Consider the following 15,671-nt stretch of genomic DNA (forward strand, 5'->3'; position numbering starts at 1 on the left):
TCTTATAAAATGCAGAGGCTGGGATCTCTGGTCTATATGGAAGAACACACTCAACAGCAACAGTAGCTCTCCCAGGGAGTAGAACTCAAGACTGGTCTATCTTGTACCTAACCAGGAGGGTTATTACCAAGAAACAAGAGTCTCCTTCTAAGGTGGTTTCACCTGTAAGGCAATCCCTTAGCCTGGTCCCTGAGGGCTTCATTAGAGTAGGGTCCTGGTGATTTTACTGGCTTGTTAAGAAGGCTTTTCAAAGTCTTGTGTAATGATGATGAATGGCAGGGCAAAATCATGTTAACACATTATAAACAATTCCAGGCACAACCAGTATCTCACACTGTACTTTATTTTTCTTCACAATATTAACTAGACAGACAAGGAAAGTTTAACGGCAATGTGACTTTTTCCAACAACACAAAGTGCCATTATAGCTAATGGTGGCCAACTGGAGACTTACTTTACCTTAACCATGTAAAGTATCCTTACCATATTTTTTGTGTGTACAGTGTTGCAAGATATCAGCCACCCCTTAAAAGTATCAATCTTAAAAAGAGCCATGGCAGGTAAAAGTATGAAAATCTTGATAACAAAAGCTTTCAATACAAAAACACTTATTGTACACTTATTTTTATTTAAAACAAAAATAACCCCAGTAACTCAAAACAAAAGCAAACCTTGGTTGAAAACTTAAGAAGGTATAATAAAAAACAAAACCACCAAAAGAAAGCTTCCCCAAAAGAAATGCAATCCACTATCGCTCTTGCAAATTCTACCTTGGAGGGAAAAACTTAATGAAATGAGCTATCTGGAGGGCCCACGGCAGATTTTCCAAAAGGTTTAGGTGCATGGATTTACTCAGTATCTACACTACAGTCTTATTTATTAATAGTCTCAGAATTTTTTTGATTAAGCGAGCCTTTCCATCCTCCACCAGTGTTCCCATCTTCTGTGCTGAGCTTGGTATGCAGAACAACCTTGTTGTTAGGATGTTGGCTTGAAGTTATTTTTCTGGGGCAGTCCAGGTGAACTGGTACAGTACCATTCACGCTCCATCTGACTTCCTTTGCATCCAGTGAGATGCATATTTCATGACTGTCCAAGGTCATGGTTGTCCAAAGACATGGAACAGAATGATTCACTGGGTAAGACTAAAGGACTTGTATTATCACTTTCCAATTCAGTTTCACATTGCTTAATTTTATAAAAATTTTTTTCTGTATTGTACATAATAAACATTTAGAAACAGATGTCCCTACCAACCAGAAGGTTGTCATTAAATATCCTGTTAGTTAAAACTGCACATTTATTGTTTAAATACCCATTAGACATATCCAGCTTGAAATTTATACCACTGCACTGCCAAACGGAGCTGCAATTTGAGCCATGCTGATGTCTCTGGAATCTAAATGTCGTACCACAAACTTCAAAATGTTTCTCATTTGTCACATAAGGTTCTTCGCAGAGGCATCACATCGACCCCAATACAGGTCCTTCATACCCTTAGTTCTGGTTATTCTGAAAACTTCCAACTCCCTGATCCAAATTTGGGAATGTTTTACTCATTTAAAAATTCTTCCTCCCTCCCACCTCTCCAACAAATGTCCTTTGTCCCATAATAATTAAAAAAAAAAAAAATCCCTGAAAGATCCAAATTGAATAACAATAAAGATCTGATTGGAACCTTCATAAGCTTGACAATGTAGAACTGTATTTCTTAAAAAGTGTGTAACCACATTTGTCTGGGCTGCAAAAGACACCACAGAATAAGATCAGAATAGAATTTCAACTGACTCCCTAATTTCCTTAGAATGACTTGTATTTCAGGCCTTTCCTGTTTTTCTCTGATAGAGTAGGTGTACATTACTAACTATAAGTGATAAGAAAGTCTAAAAACAGCCACTGCCTTAAAAGTACAATTGGAATTAGAGTTTAAGTTCACATTTATAAACTATTTGTTTTAGGATAAGTTTAATTACAAATAGAGACTATTTGCAATTCTGTTCACTCAATAGATCCTGGAGGTGAAAGCTAGACATGTGTTGGGATTCCTAATTATTTACATGTAATCTTGATTATTATAACTCCTCTCGATTTATAATCACTTCCTAATTTTTCCCACTGGGCCAGAGCTACATCTTTAGATGATAAGCATTTACTAATAAAACAAAGATCACATATAAATGGAAGGCTACATCTGAACACAGAGAGGTAAGTGAACTGTGGAGAGAATGTTGGCTTCTTGTTTGAACTAGATCAAGGTGCTTCCTTAATTCCGTGACTTTAATCCAAATCTTAAGCCTGCCAGAATTTTCTGTCCCTGCAAAATCTTCGGAGACGACCCGATGGCCATAGACCCTGTCAGCTGTCGTTCTGGCCTCTCTTTCGGAGTATTTGTGCAGCGAGGGACTGGGAGGGCCGAGGAGGTTCTCAGATATTCTTCTCCTTTTGGGGCTTTTTTTTAGAGCCCTTGTCCCCAATTTGGAAAGTGCGTATACTCTATTTAACTCTGACCCTGGCCAGTGTAAAGAGGAGTACATAAAGAGGACTGTTTTTTCATTCATAAAGAGCAGTTAAGATGCAGATGTGAACCCCTCTTCAACACAAAATAGGGATGGTTCTCTGTTGCCCAACTGCAAAATAATTAGAAATAATGAAAAAAAAAGAAGAGGAGAAAAAAATGACTCGTTGAGGCTTTTATATACATTCATTGCTTCTAACATGTTTTTAACAATAAGGAAAATGCAACATCAACTACTCTTAGAGCAAGTGCAGCCACAATACTGTACAGTTCTGGGGCCAAGAGGCTGGGCACATTTACTGTTATTAAAACCAGGTAACAAAACCCCACAGCAAAAGGCGGCCAGCCAGCAATTAGCCCCCGTGACCTCTTAATATATATACATTTTTCAAATACTCTGTGAATCCCGTTTGAACAACAACAAAAGACAAAACAGGCTTTATATTAAAAACGTCCACGTTCTTCATTGTTACTTCTAAAGCAGCTTGGAGGATCTTACCACGTGGAGCATACTGCAAACTGACTCCATTAAAATGATTTTGGCAGGATAGCAGCACAGGATTGGATATTCCATATTCATCACTTTGACAATGTAAACCTTTCATAAAATAATATTTTGCTTAAAAATTAGAATCATTCAAAGGTCTGATCATTCTGTTCCCTGAGGCCCGCCGGGGAGGTCTGGCTTCATACCACAGGTTTCCTGCTTTCTTGGTGGAGCGTAAGCACCACTGCATTTCAGGAAGACCCTGAAGGACAGCCGTGAGAAAGCCCCCGCGGAAGGAGGGCAGGAGGGCTCTGGGTGGGTCTGTGTTGAAACAGGCCACGTAAAGCAACTCTCTAAAGGTCAAACCACCATAGATTTGAATCTGCTGGTCATTCCCCATCTGGATTTTTAACTGAATGAATCTCATGGGTTTAACCAAACATGCATGTAATACTGAATACCATGAATTAAATGCGGAATTGGCCAGGGACGAGGAAACCTTCAAGAAACAAGGTCAAAGGGACAACAGATATATCTGCCACAATAAACAATTCTCTTGACATGGAAATGCACTTGACTTGGTTGAAACAAAGCTCCTCAGTGGCCAGTGACATCCAGGTTTTTCTTAGGTAGCTGAGACTCAGGGCTTATCTCACCTTCTCAGATATCTTTGAAGAATCAAGAGATAAAAATCTCAAACAGAAAATGATCACTTTTGCTCACAAATAGTGTATAGGCCATAACTAAATACAATTAAAAAAAAAAACGCTGAGATGCATGTATTTTTTTAAAGCAGCTTTCAAAATATCAACCACAGCATTAAACATTGAACAGAGTACATTCCAAAGTTAATACAGATAAATGGTATATAATGCAATAATGCCACAGAGTTATTCCATCAATGTTTCAAGGCTGATTCTAAACTGGAAGAAAAAAAAATTTCCTAGTTTATTTGCTGAAGATGTCACTTCTTTTGCTACTTCTTTATAGTTCCCCACCATTGATTTTTTTTAAATGCCCCAGGATGTACAGATAACCCCCATATTCCACACCTGGAACTTTTTTTTTCTGTCAGATTTTCAAATAAAACCAAACTACAGTGACAAGATAATGTTTTACATGTAATTCCATAGACAGAGGTCAATTAATCCATGACACCTCACTTCAATGCTTCCTTTAGGATTTGTGACCCTCTCCAAAGTCATTTAAAGCCTTGCTTTAAACTGACAGGTGGGCCAAGGCCACACAGCCAACGTGCCATGTGCTATGGCCAAAATGGGCCGTGGCCATTGCCTCTCCTCACGTTCCCAGCCTTCACCATGTCCTTCTGCTAGGAAGGGCCCAGGGCCTCTGTTCCTTCCCTCTACAGTGATACATGTCTTAAGAAGGGTTGTGGCTCCCATGCTCCACGTGAAAACGGGCCTACCTGGAGGGCCCCAGGGTGACAGGCCCGGCCGCGTCCCTCTATTGCTCTTTCTTGACAGTGGAATTCTGAGCTCCGTCAGCTTCCAGACATTGGGAGACCACACTGCCCTGTTGATCATCCCTGGAGGAGGCCAGTGAGGGCCCAGGCTCAGTTCCAGGACCAGGCCTCCAAGCTGGGACACAGGCAGGTTCTGCAGACTTCGGTCTCCTAAAAGCAGGCACTTGTGGCGGCCTGATGTTCTGGGTAACTCTAGCCTTCCTGATGCCGAAGTCACCGAAATGTTCACTTCCTCAAGTTCCAGAGGATTCTGTTTCCTACTCAGACAGAGCCAGTATTGGGAGTTGGGGGGTGCGTATCCAAAATATATGAATATACACAATCAGGGCTTAAGGTACTGGATGATATTGTATAAATTGCTAAAATGCTTTTCTCGGCACAATTGGTAGCTTAAAAAAATACTTTCCTATGATTTAAGGGCATTTTTCCCATCGCTGTCCTTCGGCGTGGAAATCTCAGCGGGTACTAGGTCCATCTGAAGTTCCCAACTCTTTTCCTCCCACCAGGTATGCATCATGTGAGTCATATGCAAAGAGTCTCTTCTTCAGGCCAGAGAGGCATGGACGTCCCCCGCAGGAACCCTCCCTCTGTTAATATCGCAGCCCCCAGGGCAAAGAAATGCAAGTGAATGAACACCTTCTCCCCAGCCTCCAGCAGCCAGAAAGCCAGCTTCCCCAATGATCAGGTCCTTTTTCCATCCATCAGCTCTTCAGATGGTGAGTTAGTCCGGCCATCAACATGGAAAGCGAATCTGTGTTTACAGGCACAGCACATCCAGGTGGAGCCATACGAAGCGGTGCTTGGCAATTAGTGGTCGGATTTCCAAAGACAGGAGTTTTGATGGGACTGTCTTAAATAAATAAATCTTTTTTTCTTAATAATGTAAAAAATAAATGATATTTCCCTTTGGCAGTAAATAGCTGATTCGACGTTTTGCCTGAAAACTATTAATTGTTGTGTGTGTGCATGTGTGTCTGTCTGTGTGTGTGATGTTTATATGTGTGTTATTTTTTCTTAAACAGCCTGCAGCTTTGTTTCATGGTACATCACTGACAATGCATATTATTTCTACTGCTTTAGTGAACCTTTTGCATATTTGTTTGGGGCAGGCGTGTTGACTTCACTTGTGGCCCAGATAGGCACCCAGGGTGATGCAAGCTCCCACCAGGGCCAAACTGAGCAGAGTCTTCAGAGACAGCCAGGAGAAATCAAACAGAGGCCGCATGCTGGGGCCGTACAGTTCCACAAAGGCATCCTGCAGTTGGGGGAGAGGAGGGAAGAAAAAGAAAGAGTATTAGAGAGACAGCAGAGAATGCCACCCCACAGAGAAAGAGGCATCCTGCCAGGGCAGCCTGGGAACCTTCAGAAGGATGAGAGGGGAAACGGCAAATGCTCTTTGGAGGCCATGATTCAGAAACCACTGTTTTCATTAATTCAGGACATATTTATTGAGACCCTATTTACGTGCCAGCCATCTTAGAGATACAGCAGTGCATAAAATAGACTAAAAGTTCCTACTTCACGAAGCTTCCATCTAGTGGAACAGTATAGACAGCGATCAATATAAATTATCACATGGTGTAGGAGAGAGTGCTAAGGGCCGAGGAGAAAAACAGCAGAGGCAGTTAGAAAATATTAGAGGTTTTGCAATTTTAGCTAGCACGCCCATCCACAAAAGTAATAAAATCTAGCAATGATGATGACTGTCACACTCCTTGATTGAGTGTTGACATCTTATCAAATGTCTGACATGCATTATTTTTGTCTTTGTACCAAACTTTTCCTTTTTTTTTTTTTAGAGACAGAGTCTTGCTCTGTTGCCCAGGCAGCAGCGCAGTGGTGCAATCATGACCCACTGCGGCCTCGAACTGTTGGACTCAAGAGTGATCCTCCTGCCTCCGCCTCCTGAGTACCTAGGATTACCACACTTGGCTAATTTTTAAATTTTTTGTAGAGATGGGGTCTTACTATACTTTCCAGGCTGGTCTTGAACTCCTGGGCTCAAGTGATTCTCCTGCCTCAGCCTCCCAAAGTTCTGGGATTAAAGGCATGAGCTTTCTCATCCAGCTAATTCTTCGTACCAGTCTTATTAAGTTATTTTATTTGTTTCTGTTCTGAAGATGAAAAAGCTGAGAATCGCAGGGAATAAGAGACTTTTTAACAAATGGCAGAGCCAGGCTTTGAACCCAGATAGAAACCAGCACCCTTCTCTCTGCTGATGCCCCGGCCTGGCTAATGGCAGCTCTGTGACAGCATTTGGTTGGCCGAGGGCTCAGTCGGTGGAGGGGCCAAGGGCGGCCTTCACTGGTGCAGTGCCAGCCTCTAAGGTGAATGTTCTCCCAGGGAAAGGGAGCTGTCAGGGGGTTTCTCTTGGGGTTGGCTAGACTGGACGACCACAACTCTGCATTTACTCAAATTGTGGATCTCACAAGGCATGAGATCAGGGGTGTGTCACTGGACGTGCAGGTCCCTGACAGACAAAAAGGGTGTCTCCCTTCCATTCCTATCTCTCCATCTCAAGTCGGGTCTCTAGTGTGTTGTAGCAAAGTCCACCCTCTGGATGGGCTTGGATTGAGCAAATCACCGATTGCTCATTTCCTAGATTTTGGGGAGATTATGTTTCACATTTGGGTCCAATGAGTATTTGGACAACTTTCTGAATGAATATTTGAATATATAAATCAGTAAATGAATTCTTGTTACTTCTGATTTATTCAGGATGAAGAAGAAAACAAGAATAGTTCCACATTATTCCCAACAACCCTGACTCAAAGCACACAATTTTATTACAGGAAACAGTAACATACCATGACCCTGGACGTCGCTGTTGGGAAGGGCTCCAACAGGGCACAGAGGGGTTCCCTTTCTCTGGGGCAAGGGCTGTAGCAGTGGGACCAGGGATTCTCTTTGTCTCCTTCATGCTGGGCATAGTCTTGGTGCACTATAGATGCATAGTAAATGTTTGTTCACTTAAGCTTTCTGAATACAATCATTGGTCTTTGGCTTAATGCTTTACCCAAATGCTTATGAATCTGTTTGAAATTACTCCTTCTATATGTAACAGCCTCTGAGAATCCTGAGGTAGTCTTGATGAGGATTTAAAACATTGTTAGGGTAACTTTCCACATTATTAAATATAGATTTATACCATTATTTTCATGATATATAATATGTGCCATACTTTAAAAATTCATTTTTATAGTGTTTAAAACTTTTGCTATTATAAACAATATCATGATATATTTTTGTACATAAATTCTTGTCTATTTGTTCAGTTGCTTTTTTGAAATAAACTCCTAGAAGTGACCTCAATTGACCAGTCATCAATATTGCTTCCAGAAATCATGAAGGGCATGCCTTGAGCCATCCTCACACTCTCATGGATTGCCCTCCAACCAATGCCACCTTTTACAAAAGGCAGGCAAGGATTTAGGGTGAGGGTCACACTGAGAGTGATCCTGCCCCCCAGGGGACATTTGGCAATGTTTGGAAGCATTTTTAGTGGTCATGATTTGGGGTGAGAGTGCTACTGGTATCTAGTGGGCAGAGGCTGCGGACGCTGTTCAATATCCCACGATGCACAGGGCAGCCCCCCAATGCTAACAGGGCCGAGGCTGAGAAACTCTGGTTTATAAGATGCTCTGTAATCACAGACCATAGAAGAACAGATGACCCATCCTGTGTGTCAACAGTATTGGTCAAATCAGCACAATCAGCTAGCCCAGACCAGCAACTGCTCACCCAGTGGGCCTTCTGCATCTTTGGAGGTCCTTGGTTAACTTTTACCAGGAGAGGGCGCAAGGGCTTTCTTCTTCTTTTTAAATATCTATTGTTAAACATTTCTAAATTTCAGTGTTAGAAAAGCGAGGCAATAGATGTACATAAAATATGTGTTTGGTGCTCTTAGCACAGAGCTAACGCACAATCATGATTGTCTGCCAAGATGCACACCCCTCTCTGTATAAGCAGGGATCAGTGGGGCAGGAAGGAGTCAGGACTTCTCCACAAGCCGGAACTCTGCCTCTTCCAGGGAGCAACCCAAGACGTCACAGACACGGCTGCAAATGTCAACTAGTCCTCCCATCCATGCTTCTCTCTCTGAGGGATGGGCAGGCTGAAACCCCCAACAGCCCAGCCAAAAGACACCCCAAATTTGTCAGGGCACTGGCAATAGGTTGTCTGCAATTCGGCTTGACATTGAGAAGGTCAGTGGCCAGGCTCTGAATCTCTTTAGTAATCAACAGAGTTTTGTGTGGCAAAATCTGAACCGGACTAAGCCCCTGATCATTTGTCTTCTCTGGACCTGAAGCCATCCTGGGAAACCGGAGGATGCAGGGGCACACTCCAGCTGGCATTTTCTCCCAGTTGGCCTGGCACACAGTGCTGGAGAGCAGAAGAAACGCTGTCCCAAATATCCCCACCTCCTCGGAGCTGGAATAATTCCCTCACACCACCCTCATCCCCACACAAATAACAGTGCTTCTCATGAACCTAACAGGCCATTTCTGACGTGCATTACACAGAACAATGTCATTTCTAGAGTGAGATGAGCTAAACTAGCAGCTCTTGGCCCAAAGCCTCAGCACAGAGGTGCTGTTGCCATCCCAGGGGGCTGAGAAGGGCATGGGACTTGGAGGAGGAGTCTGGGTGAACCCTGGCTTTGATATTTTATTAGTTTATAACCTTGAGCAGATAACCCAGCCCCGAGCCTCATTTACTTCATCCATAGCCATAAAATTCATTATTGTGAAGATTAACGTAGGTCACTCAAAGCCATTTGTAAATTGGGTACAGAAAGTGAGCTCGTGGCAAAACAAACACCTTGCTCTTGTCTGTCCTCTTGCAGACCTGCTCCGCACCTACTCAACCTGCCCTTCCCCCAAGAAGTTCTGCTGAGCCTGCCATTTTGCAGAAGCAATTTCCTCTCTTAGCTTTCCGATCTGAGGATAGTCCATAATCTCTATAGGAATTATGAATTAAAATGTATACATCCCATGTTCTGGTCAAAGATGGGAAGTGATAATACAATGTCTACCTATCTATCCTTCTTTATACATTATTAGTCAGAGTGTAGGGCTAGAGGGCAAGTCATTTAACCCCCTGGAGGGTGGATCTGGCCTCTAAACTTTGCCCTTCTACAATTCCAAAGTGCAAAGGAGACCCTGTGGCTTCGGGACTAAAATGTCCTGAAAGCTTCTTTCGTAGAAAGTCTTCTTGCTTTTTCAAACATCCTGATTAGGGCGATTTCCGAAGTCTGTTTGAACAGTCTGTCATTATTTGTTTAAGTTTGAAAGCTGTTTTAAATAAACACATGCTCATTTTATGTATTAAAAGCAACAAAGAGGGAAAAAGGAAAACCTGGGTCGTCATGTGATTCGGACAAAATCCCAGTCTATATATTTAGGAAGCTCTGTGTCCCTTGCTCATGTCAGGACTGGCAAGGGCTTACCCGACTTCATGGATCACAGGTTCACATGGAAAGGCTGGCACCGGCTCCTCCCATGAGGAGGAGGTGGGCAGGGCCTCAGCTCTGGTGGCTCTGTCCACAATGGCTTCTCCATAAATTTCCAATTCAGAGGCCACAGAGGATCTGAGTTCCACCCAGGGCTGGCCCAAGGGGACAGGATGGCCAAACTCCCAGCCCCAGCCTTGCTGCAGGTTTGGAACCAGGCCAGGTAGGTGTGGACGGGAACAGACCAGGGTCAAGACTCCTAAACTCAGCAAAGGTGTCCTCACCCCTCCGGGCTGTGGAGCACTCCCACCTGGGAGGCAGCCTCCTCCAACATTTTCCTTTTCCGTTCAGAGCCTTCAAGAATTTTTTTTTTTTTTTTTTGAGATGGATTCTAGCTCTGTCACTCAGGCTGGAGTGCAGTGGCTCCCAGGTTCAAGCAATTCTTCTGCCTCAGCCTCCCGTGTAACTGGGACTACAGGTACCCTCTACTACGCCCGGCTAATTTTTGTATTTTTAGTAGAGAAAGAGTTTCATGTTGGCCAGGCTGGACTCAAACTCCTGGCCTCAAGTGATCCTCCCACCTTGGCCTCCCAAAGTGCTGGGATTACAGGCATGAGCCACCGCACCTGGTCCACTTCAAGAAATTTCACGTAAACCTAAAATGAGAATGTTTTTTCAAAAGGTCAGATTGTCAAGAATGGAAGAGAATGTTACTTCTAAGTGCTGAGAAGAATGGCATGCGGTTGGGGATATGGGCGGGGGTCCCAAAATAACCCTTATGCCCAGGTAAAGGTAAACATGGAGACCTTTTGAATTTGGTAATGCATGTCAAAAGGCTTTTAAAAAGCTTTTGTCAGTAATTTCACTTCCAGTTATTTATTTTGGAAAAATAATAAAGTGCATAGATTATGTATAATAGCATAAACCTGGAAACAAATGTCTGAAAATAGATGACTGACAGTGCGTCCACATGATGGAATGCTGTTCAGCATTAAAAGTCATACCCTATAGTTATTGGCAAGAAATTGTGTTCCTAACGTCATATTGAGTAAAGCAGGACAAAATGGTCAGCAAAACATGATTCCACTTCCGTAAAAACCTAACATATACATGTGCGCGTTTACAAACAGAAAAAAATAATATAAAGGAAAACGCCAAGATGTTAACAGTGATTATCTTTGAAGGCAGAAGTAGACATGAGGACATGGCATTTATGAGGCTATTCTGATTTTTTTCCTTAGCTGTCTTTTCTAATTCAATACAAACATGTATATTACTATTTATGAAATACATTTTAATATATACTACATAGAATAATGTTACATTCTAAGTGCTTACTTAATCTGAAAAAAATCCAGACTCCATAATTTGACAGACAAAAATGCTGGGAGATGACGTCTAGTAGGAGGGAGACATGGGCTCCCAGGCAGCAGCCATGACCTAGAACCATGCAACAGGCCCCCAGTTAAGTGAGGGCCTCCGTAGACCCTGGCCCAGAAGAACTCTCAAGAGCTCTGCCCCTCAGACCAATGCCTGCAACAAGAGGTTCAGGCCCCGAGCTCAGTGTGTGTTCTCAGCTCTCTATATACTGGGGAAATTTAATATGGCTTGGCTGGCTATAAGCAAATTCGAAATTCAGCTACATTCTACAGTCTTTGAGCTGACTATGCATGCAGACGTTATACAATCGAAGCGAATTCTAAGGGAGAAAAGTCACCCTGTCCCCAAAGAGCTTACACTCTAGAGAGAGGTAATGCCTCTATGTGCACATTTGAACTAAACTAAATCAATGGGTGCCGCCATTTTGTATCCTGCAGACTGCAGAGTCTCATCGGCAGTAAGAAGAAAGTAAAAAGAAAATCAGACCATGGCAATGGGAAATCAAACACAGCTGTCAAATGCCTTTGATATTTTCTATTTTTCATGACTTTATAATTTTGTCTCCATGGGGACCTCTGGGGATCTCTTCTCTCATGACAACTTTAGGGTTAGGGAGAAAAAAGGAAAGGGAGAATCACTTTAACAGAAAACTTTGAGCTGGAAGGAACCTCAAAGTATGTTCAGATTCCCTGAATTGGTTTAATAATGTCTAATAAAGATATTAGCTCTTTATTTAAATAGGTGAGGTGAGTGAAACTTTGACAGGTAAAGCAAATTCCTTACAGTGTGTATTCATAAGGAAATTCATGGTGGACAGGAGCGTGAAGGCTGGGTTTCACCTGCCTCCTGCATGTCACAGGTTAGAATGCTGGCAAGCAGCTGGTTCTTATCTCTGCCCAGGGAACCTCCTCCCTGCCTCCCTCAACTTGCTTCCTCCCATCCCGACCTTCCTCTCTGCCCCAACTTGGACTCCAGCCCAAAACAAGTCTCATCTGGGCTTCCAAGTGGGGCTGAAGAAAGTCACCTAACCTTGCAGGCAGGTGCTGCTGGAAATTCATGGTCTCTAAACTCAGTGAGTTCTGACACCACCTAGCAATTCTTCACTCTTTGTCAGATCTTTTCTGTTCCTTTTGATGACTGTTCCCAACAGCCACCACTTGTCTCACACATCTTCCTCACCTTTTGGCAGCGAACGCTGCCTTTTACTTCTCTGAGAAAACTGGGATCATTGGGCAAGAATTACCACAGCTTTCCACCCTGGCCCATGCACAAATGTCCATTTCTGCCTGTCCTTCCCTGCTCCCCTCCACCCTTCACCCTGATTCCACCATCTCCCATTGCTTCAGGAACCTTCCTCCATCAATTGTCCCTGCTCTCAATTACAATTTCAATCGCATCCTTCCTTTCTGGCCTCAGGTATCCTCAAAATGTCTGTGCTGATGTGTGCTCCACCCTAACCATTATCTTCTCTGTCTCTGCCCTCCTAGAAAAGCTGCCAAGCCACACTCATTGGCTCACTTCCCACCCACATTTGAACCCATTCAGTCTGGCTTCTTCCTATACTGTGCCTCTGAAACCACCCCCACAAAGACCACCAATACCCTCCATGTGGCTAAATTCACTGGGTGTGAGGTTGTATCTTACTAGGTGCTCTGATGCCCCGAACACCAAGACCACTGAGGGTCTTCCGTGACTCTGCTCTCTTTGGGCTACCTCCTTCCTCCTGAAGAATTTCCTCTCTGTCTCCCTCATGGGCACCTCCTCCCTGGCCTATTCTGATAAGTTCTTGATGCTGCCCATCAGGCTTCTGTCTGGACATTTTCTTTTCTCTCTTTGGCCAATCTCTTTCACTCTCTTGGTCTTAAATACCACCCCTATGATAATGTCCCTAACATCTTTATATCCAGTCTCACTTTCTCCCCTAACTGGCAAATACTTATTCCAATTGCTTTCTAAGACATCCCCTAGGGAGTTCGATCAATCTGCCCCAAACTGAAGCTATCATCACTCCCTCCATCAAGCCTCCCTCTCTTTCTGTCTTCAACCTGGCTATGGCATCAAGTAAACCTAAAGCCTGAGAGTCTCCTAGATGTTTTTTTCTTCCTCATGCCCCACATTCATTCATCAGTAAATCCCATGGCCATAGGTTAGATTCCCTTAGAAGCAGACCCTAAGACAAAGATTTGAGTGCAAGTGGTTTATTTGGGAGATGATGCTAGGAACTCTAAGGGGAGCAGGGAAGAGAGAGAAAAAAGGAAAAGACTCATGCATGAGTTACTTCATCAAGCAAGTTATTGCTACTGGCAAACAGAGCTTACTCCTTCCAGGGAAATCTGAGGGCCAGTGTAGACCATGCATCTCTTGTTAACCCACTGAGGGGCTAGGGAGCTGGGGTATTTATACACCAACTCCTGCTATTCATTGGTTGAAGGTTGCTCCTATGGAATGTCAATACCCCAGCACTCCTAGCTGGCCATGTCACAGGTGAAGTACCCATCAAGGAAATAGATGCAGATGCCACATCTCTTGTAGCTGGAGGTGAAGTTAGTGAGCACTGAAGTGGTAAGGGCCAGGGGACAGGACAGAACAGGGCAGTAGATGCACTGCTGATTTTACCACCTGAACACTTCTCTCTCCCTTTACTTTCTTTCCCCAGGATCACTGCTGTGATTTCCAGTCTGATCTCTCTGCCTCTGTCTGAGTCTTGTGCTCTGCCTGTAAATCTCTTCTGTGTACTGCAGCCAGAGTGATCCATTCAGAATCAAATCTGTTGCTTCCATGCTTAAGTCTAAGGTTCCCAGTGCTCTGGCTCCAACCTAGTTCTCCTGCTCAGCTTGTCACTCTTAAGTCAACTTTGGTTCATTCAAAGATTCAGCTCAATCATTTTCTGCAAGCAACTTTCTCCAAATCCCTAGGTTGAGCTAAATAATCCTCGGCTGTTCCCTGTTCACAGTATTATACGAAGACCATCTGTTTACATGTCTGCCTTCCCCATTCAACTATTAGCACCTGGAGGTGCAGGACCATGTTTTATTTATCTTTGGATCCCTGGAGCATGTGTCTGTCATACATTAGGAACTCAGCAAATGTTTGTGGAGCTGAAATAAACTGATTTGTTTTACTATACGGCAGATTTTTCAAACATCCTAATAGATAATATTTTTTTAAAAGGGGAGTATTCAGAGACCAAATAAAGGACTGGCTTAGATAAAATTCAGTGCTTTTTTTTTTTTTTTTTTTTTTTTTCAGCAGCAGCCTCTAGTGTCCTCCTCCCAGGGACTGATGTTTAGCCAGTTCCCAAGGACACAGAGGGATCTGACTGGTCAGTGCTGGTCAGTGTCCCTGCTATATTGGTTAGTAAATATTATCACCCCCACTCACAGGTGCTTGATTCTCCAAGAAAGGGAGTAGCATTTTCCCAACTCATTTGGCCACTAACCGCTCTGTCAAGGAGACTGCTGCTGTGTTTGGAATATTAGGAAGACAAACTTTGACAAGTGCTGCCTAAGAGGGTGAAAGGACAATAGCAGGGCATTGGCAAGAGGGGCAGCATTGGTGCCTGTGGTGCAGGGCAGGGGAGATGACCAGAGGTCAAAGGCTGTTTCTAGACATCTATGCAAACATAGAGACCACTGGGTACATCCTGATCCTAGATTCCACCAAGAGGGCTGGAAACTCATTGGCAATACCATCTGTGACTACTGCAGCCGCACAGAGTCTATGACATGCAACCGTCAGGTGAGAGAGAACGCCAGGAGAAAGAGAAAGGACATGAAGGAGGAAGTGGGGTAGACAGACACTCGTCTTGCAGAGAGAGCCCTCCATGAAGCCAAGCAAGATTCTCCTGACACCAGAGTTGGCTCAGAGCAAGAGGGGGAGCAAGCCGCTCTGGCGGCTGGGAGTGGTGGCCGGCAGAGCACACGCAAGGAAGTGAGGACTTTTTTCTACCTGAATAAAGCAGCTGGTGAGGAAGTGACTCCATTTCCCCCCTTATCATCGGCTCAGCAGGATTTCCTCTGCAGCCACATTGTGCTGAATGAGTCTAGAGGGTTCCGTCTGCAGAGCAGCGTGGCTTTGGCAGCTGCACGCTTGCTGCTGTCCCCTGTGACTCTTCCTCCCGCACCCTCCCTTTACTCCCAAAATATTGTTTCCGGGTTTGGGGGAAAAGGAAAGGGAAAAAAATAACCCTTGAGCATATAACTGAAGGACACACAGCTGCCTGGGCCGGAGATGGCGAAGAGGCACGGGAGCGTGAGAAGCACAAGGATTTGCCTTCCTCCAGGCTGGCGAAGGCTGCTCCCCAAAGCCAGCTCCAGTGCCTGGGGGTTGATATTGGAGGAACTCTGGGTTCAGG

The 15,671-nt window shown here is 44.0% G+C and overlaps 1 protein-coding gene across 1 annotated transcript in view; it reads right to left on the bottom strand.

Moving 5' to 3' along the window:
* Positions 1-608: 608 nt before the first annotated feature.
* BCL2 (BCL2 apoptosis regulator) overlaps positions 609-15,671 on the bottom strand; it is a 199,103-nt gene continuing 184,040 nt past the window's right edge. The window contains exon 3 of the mRNA XM_024236058.3: positions 609-5,740. Coding sequence (XP_024091826.1) covers positions 5,606-5,740 — 135 coding nt within the window. The 3' untranslated portion in view covers positions 609-5,605. The remainder of the gene's footprint in view (positions 5,741-15,671) is intronic.

This window comes from Pongo abelii, chromosome 17 (genome assembly GCF_028885655.2).
Source record: "Pongo abelii isolate AG06213 chromosome 17, NHGRI_mPonAbe1-v2.0_pri, whole genome shotgun sequence".
NCBI lineage: Eukaryota > Metazoa > Chordata > Mammalia > Primates > Hominidae > Pongo > Pongo abelii.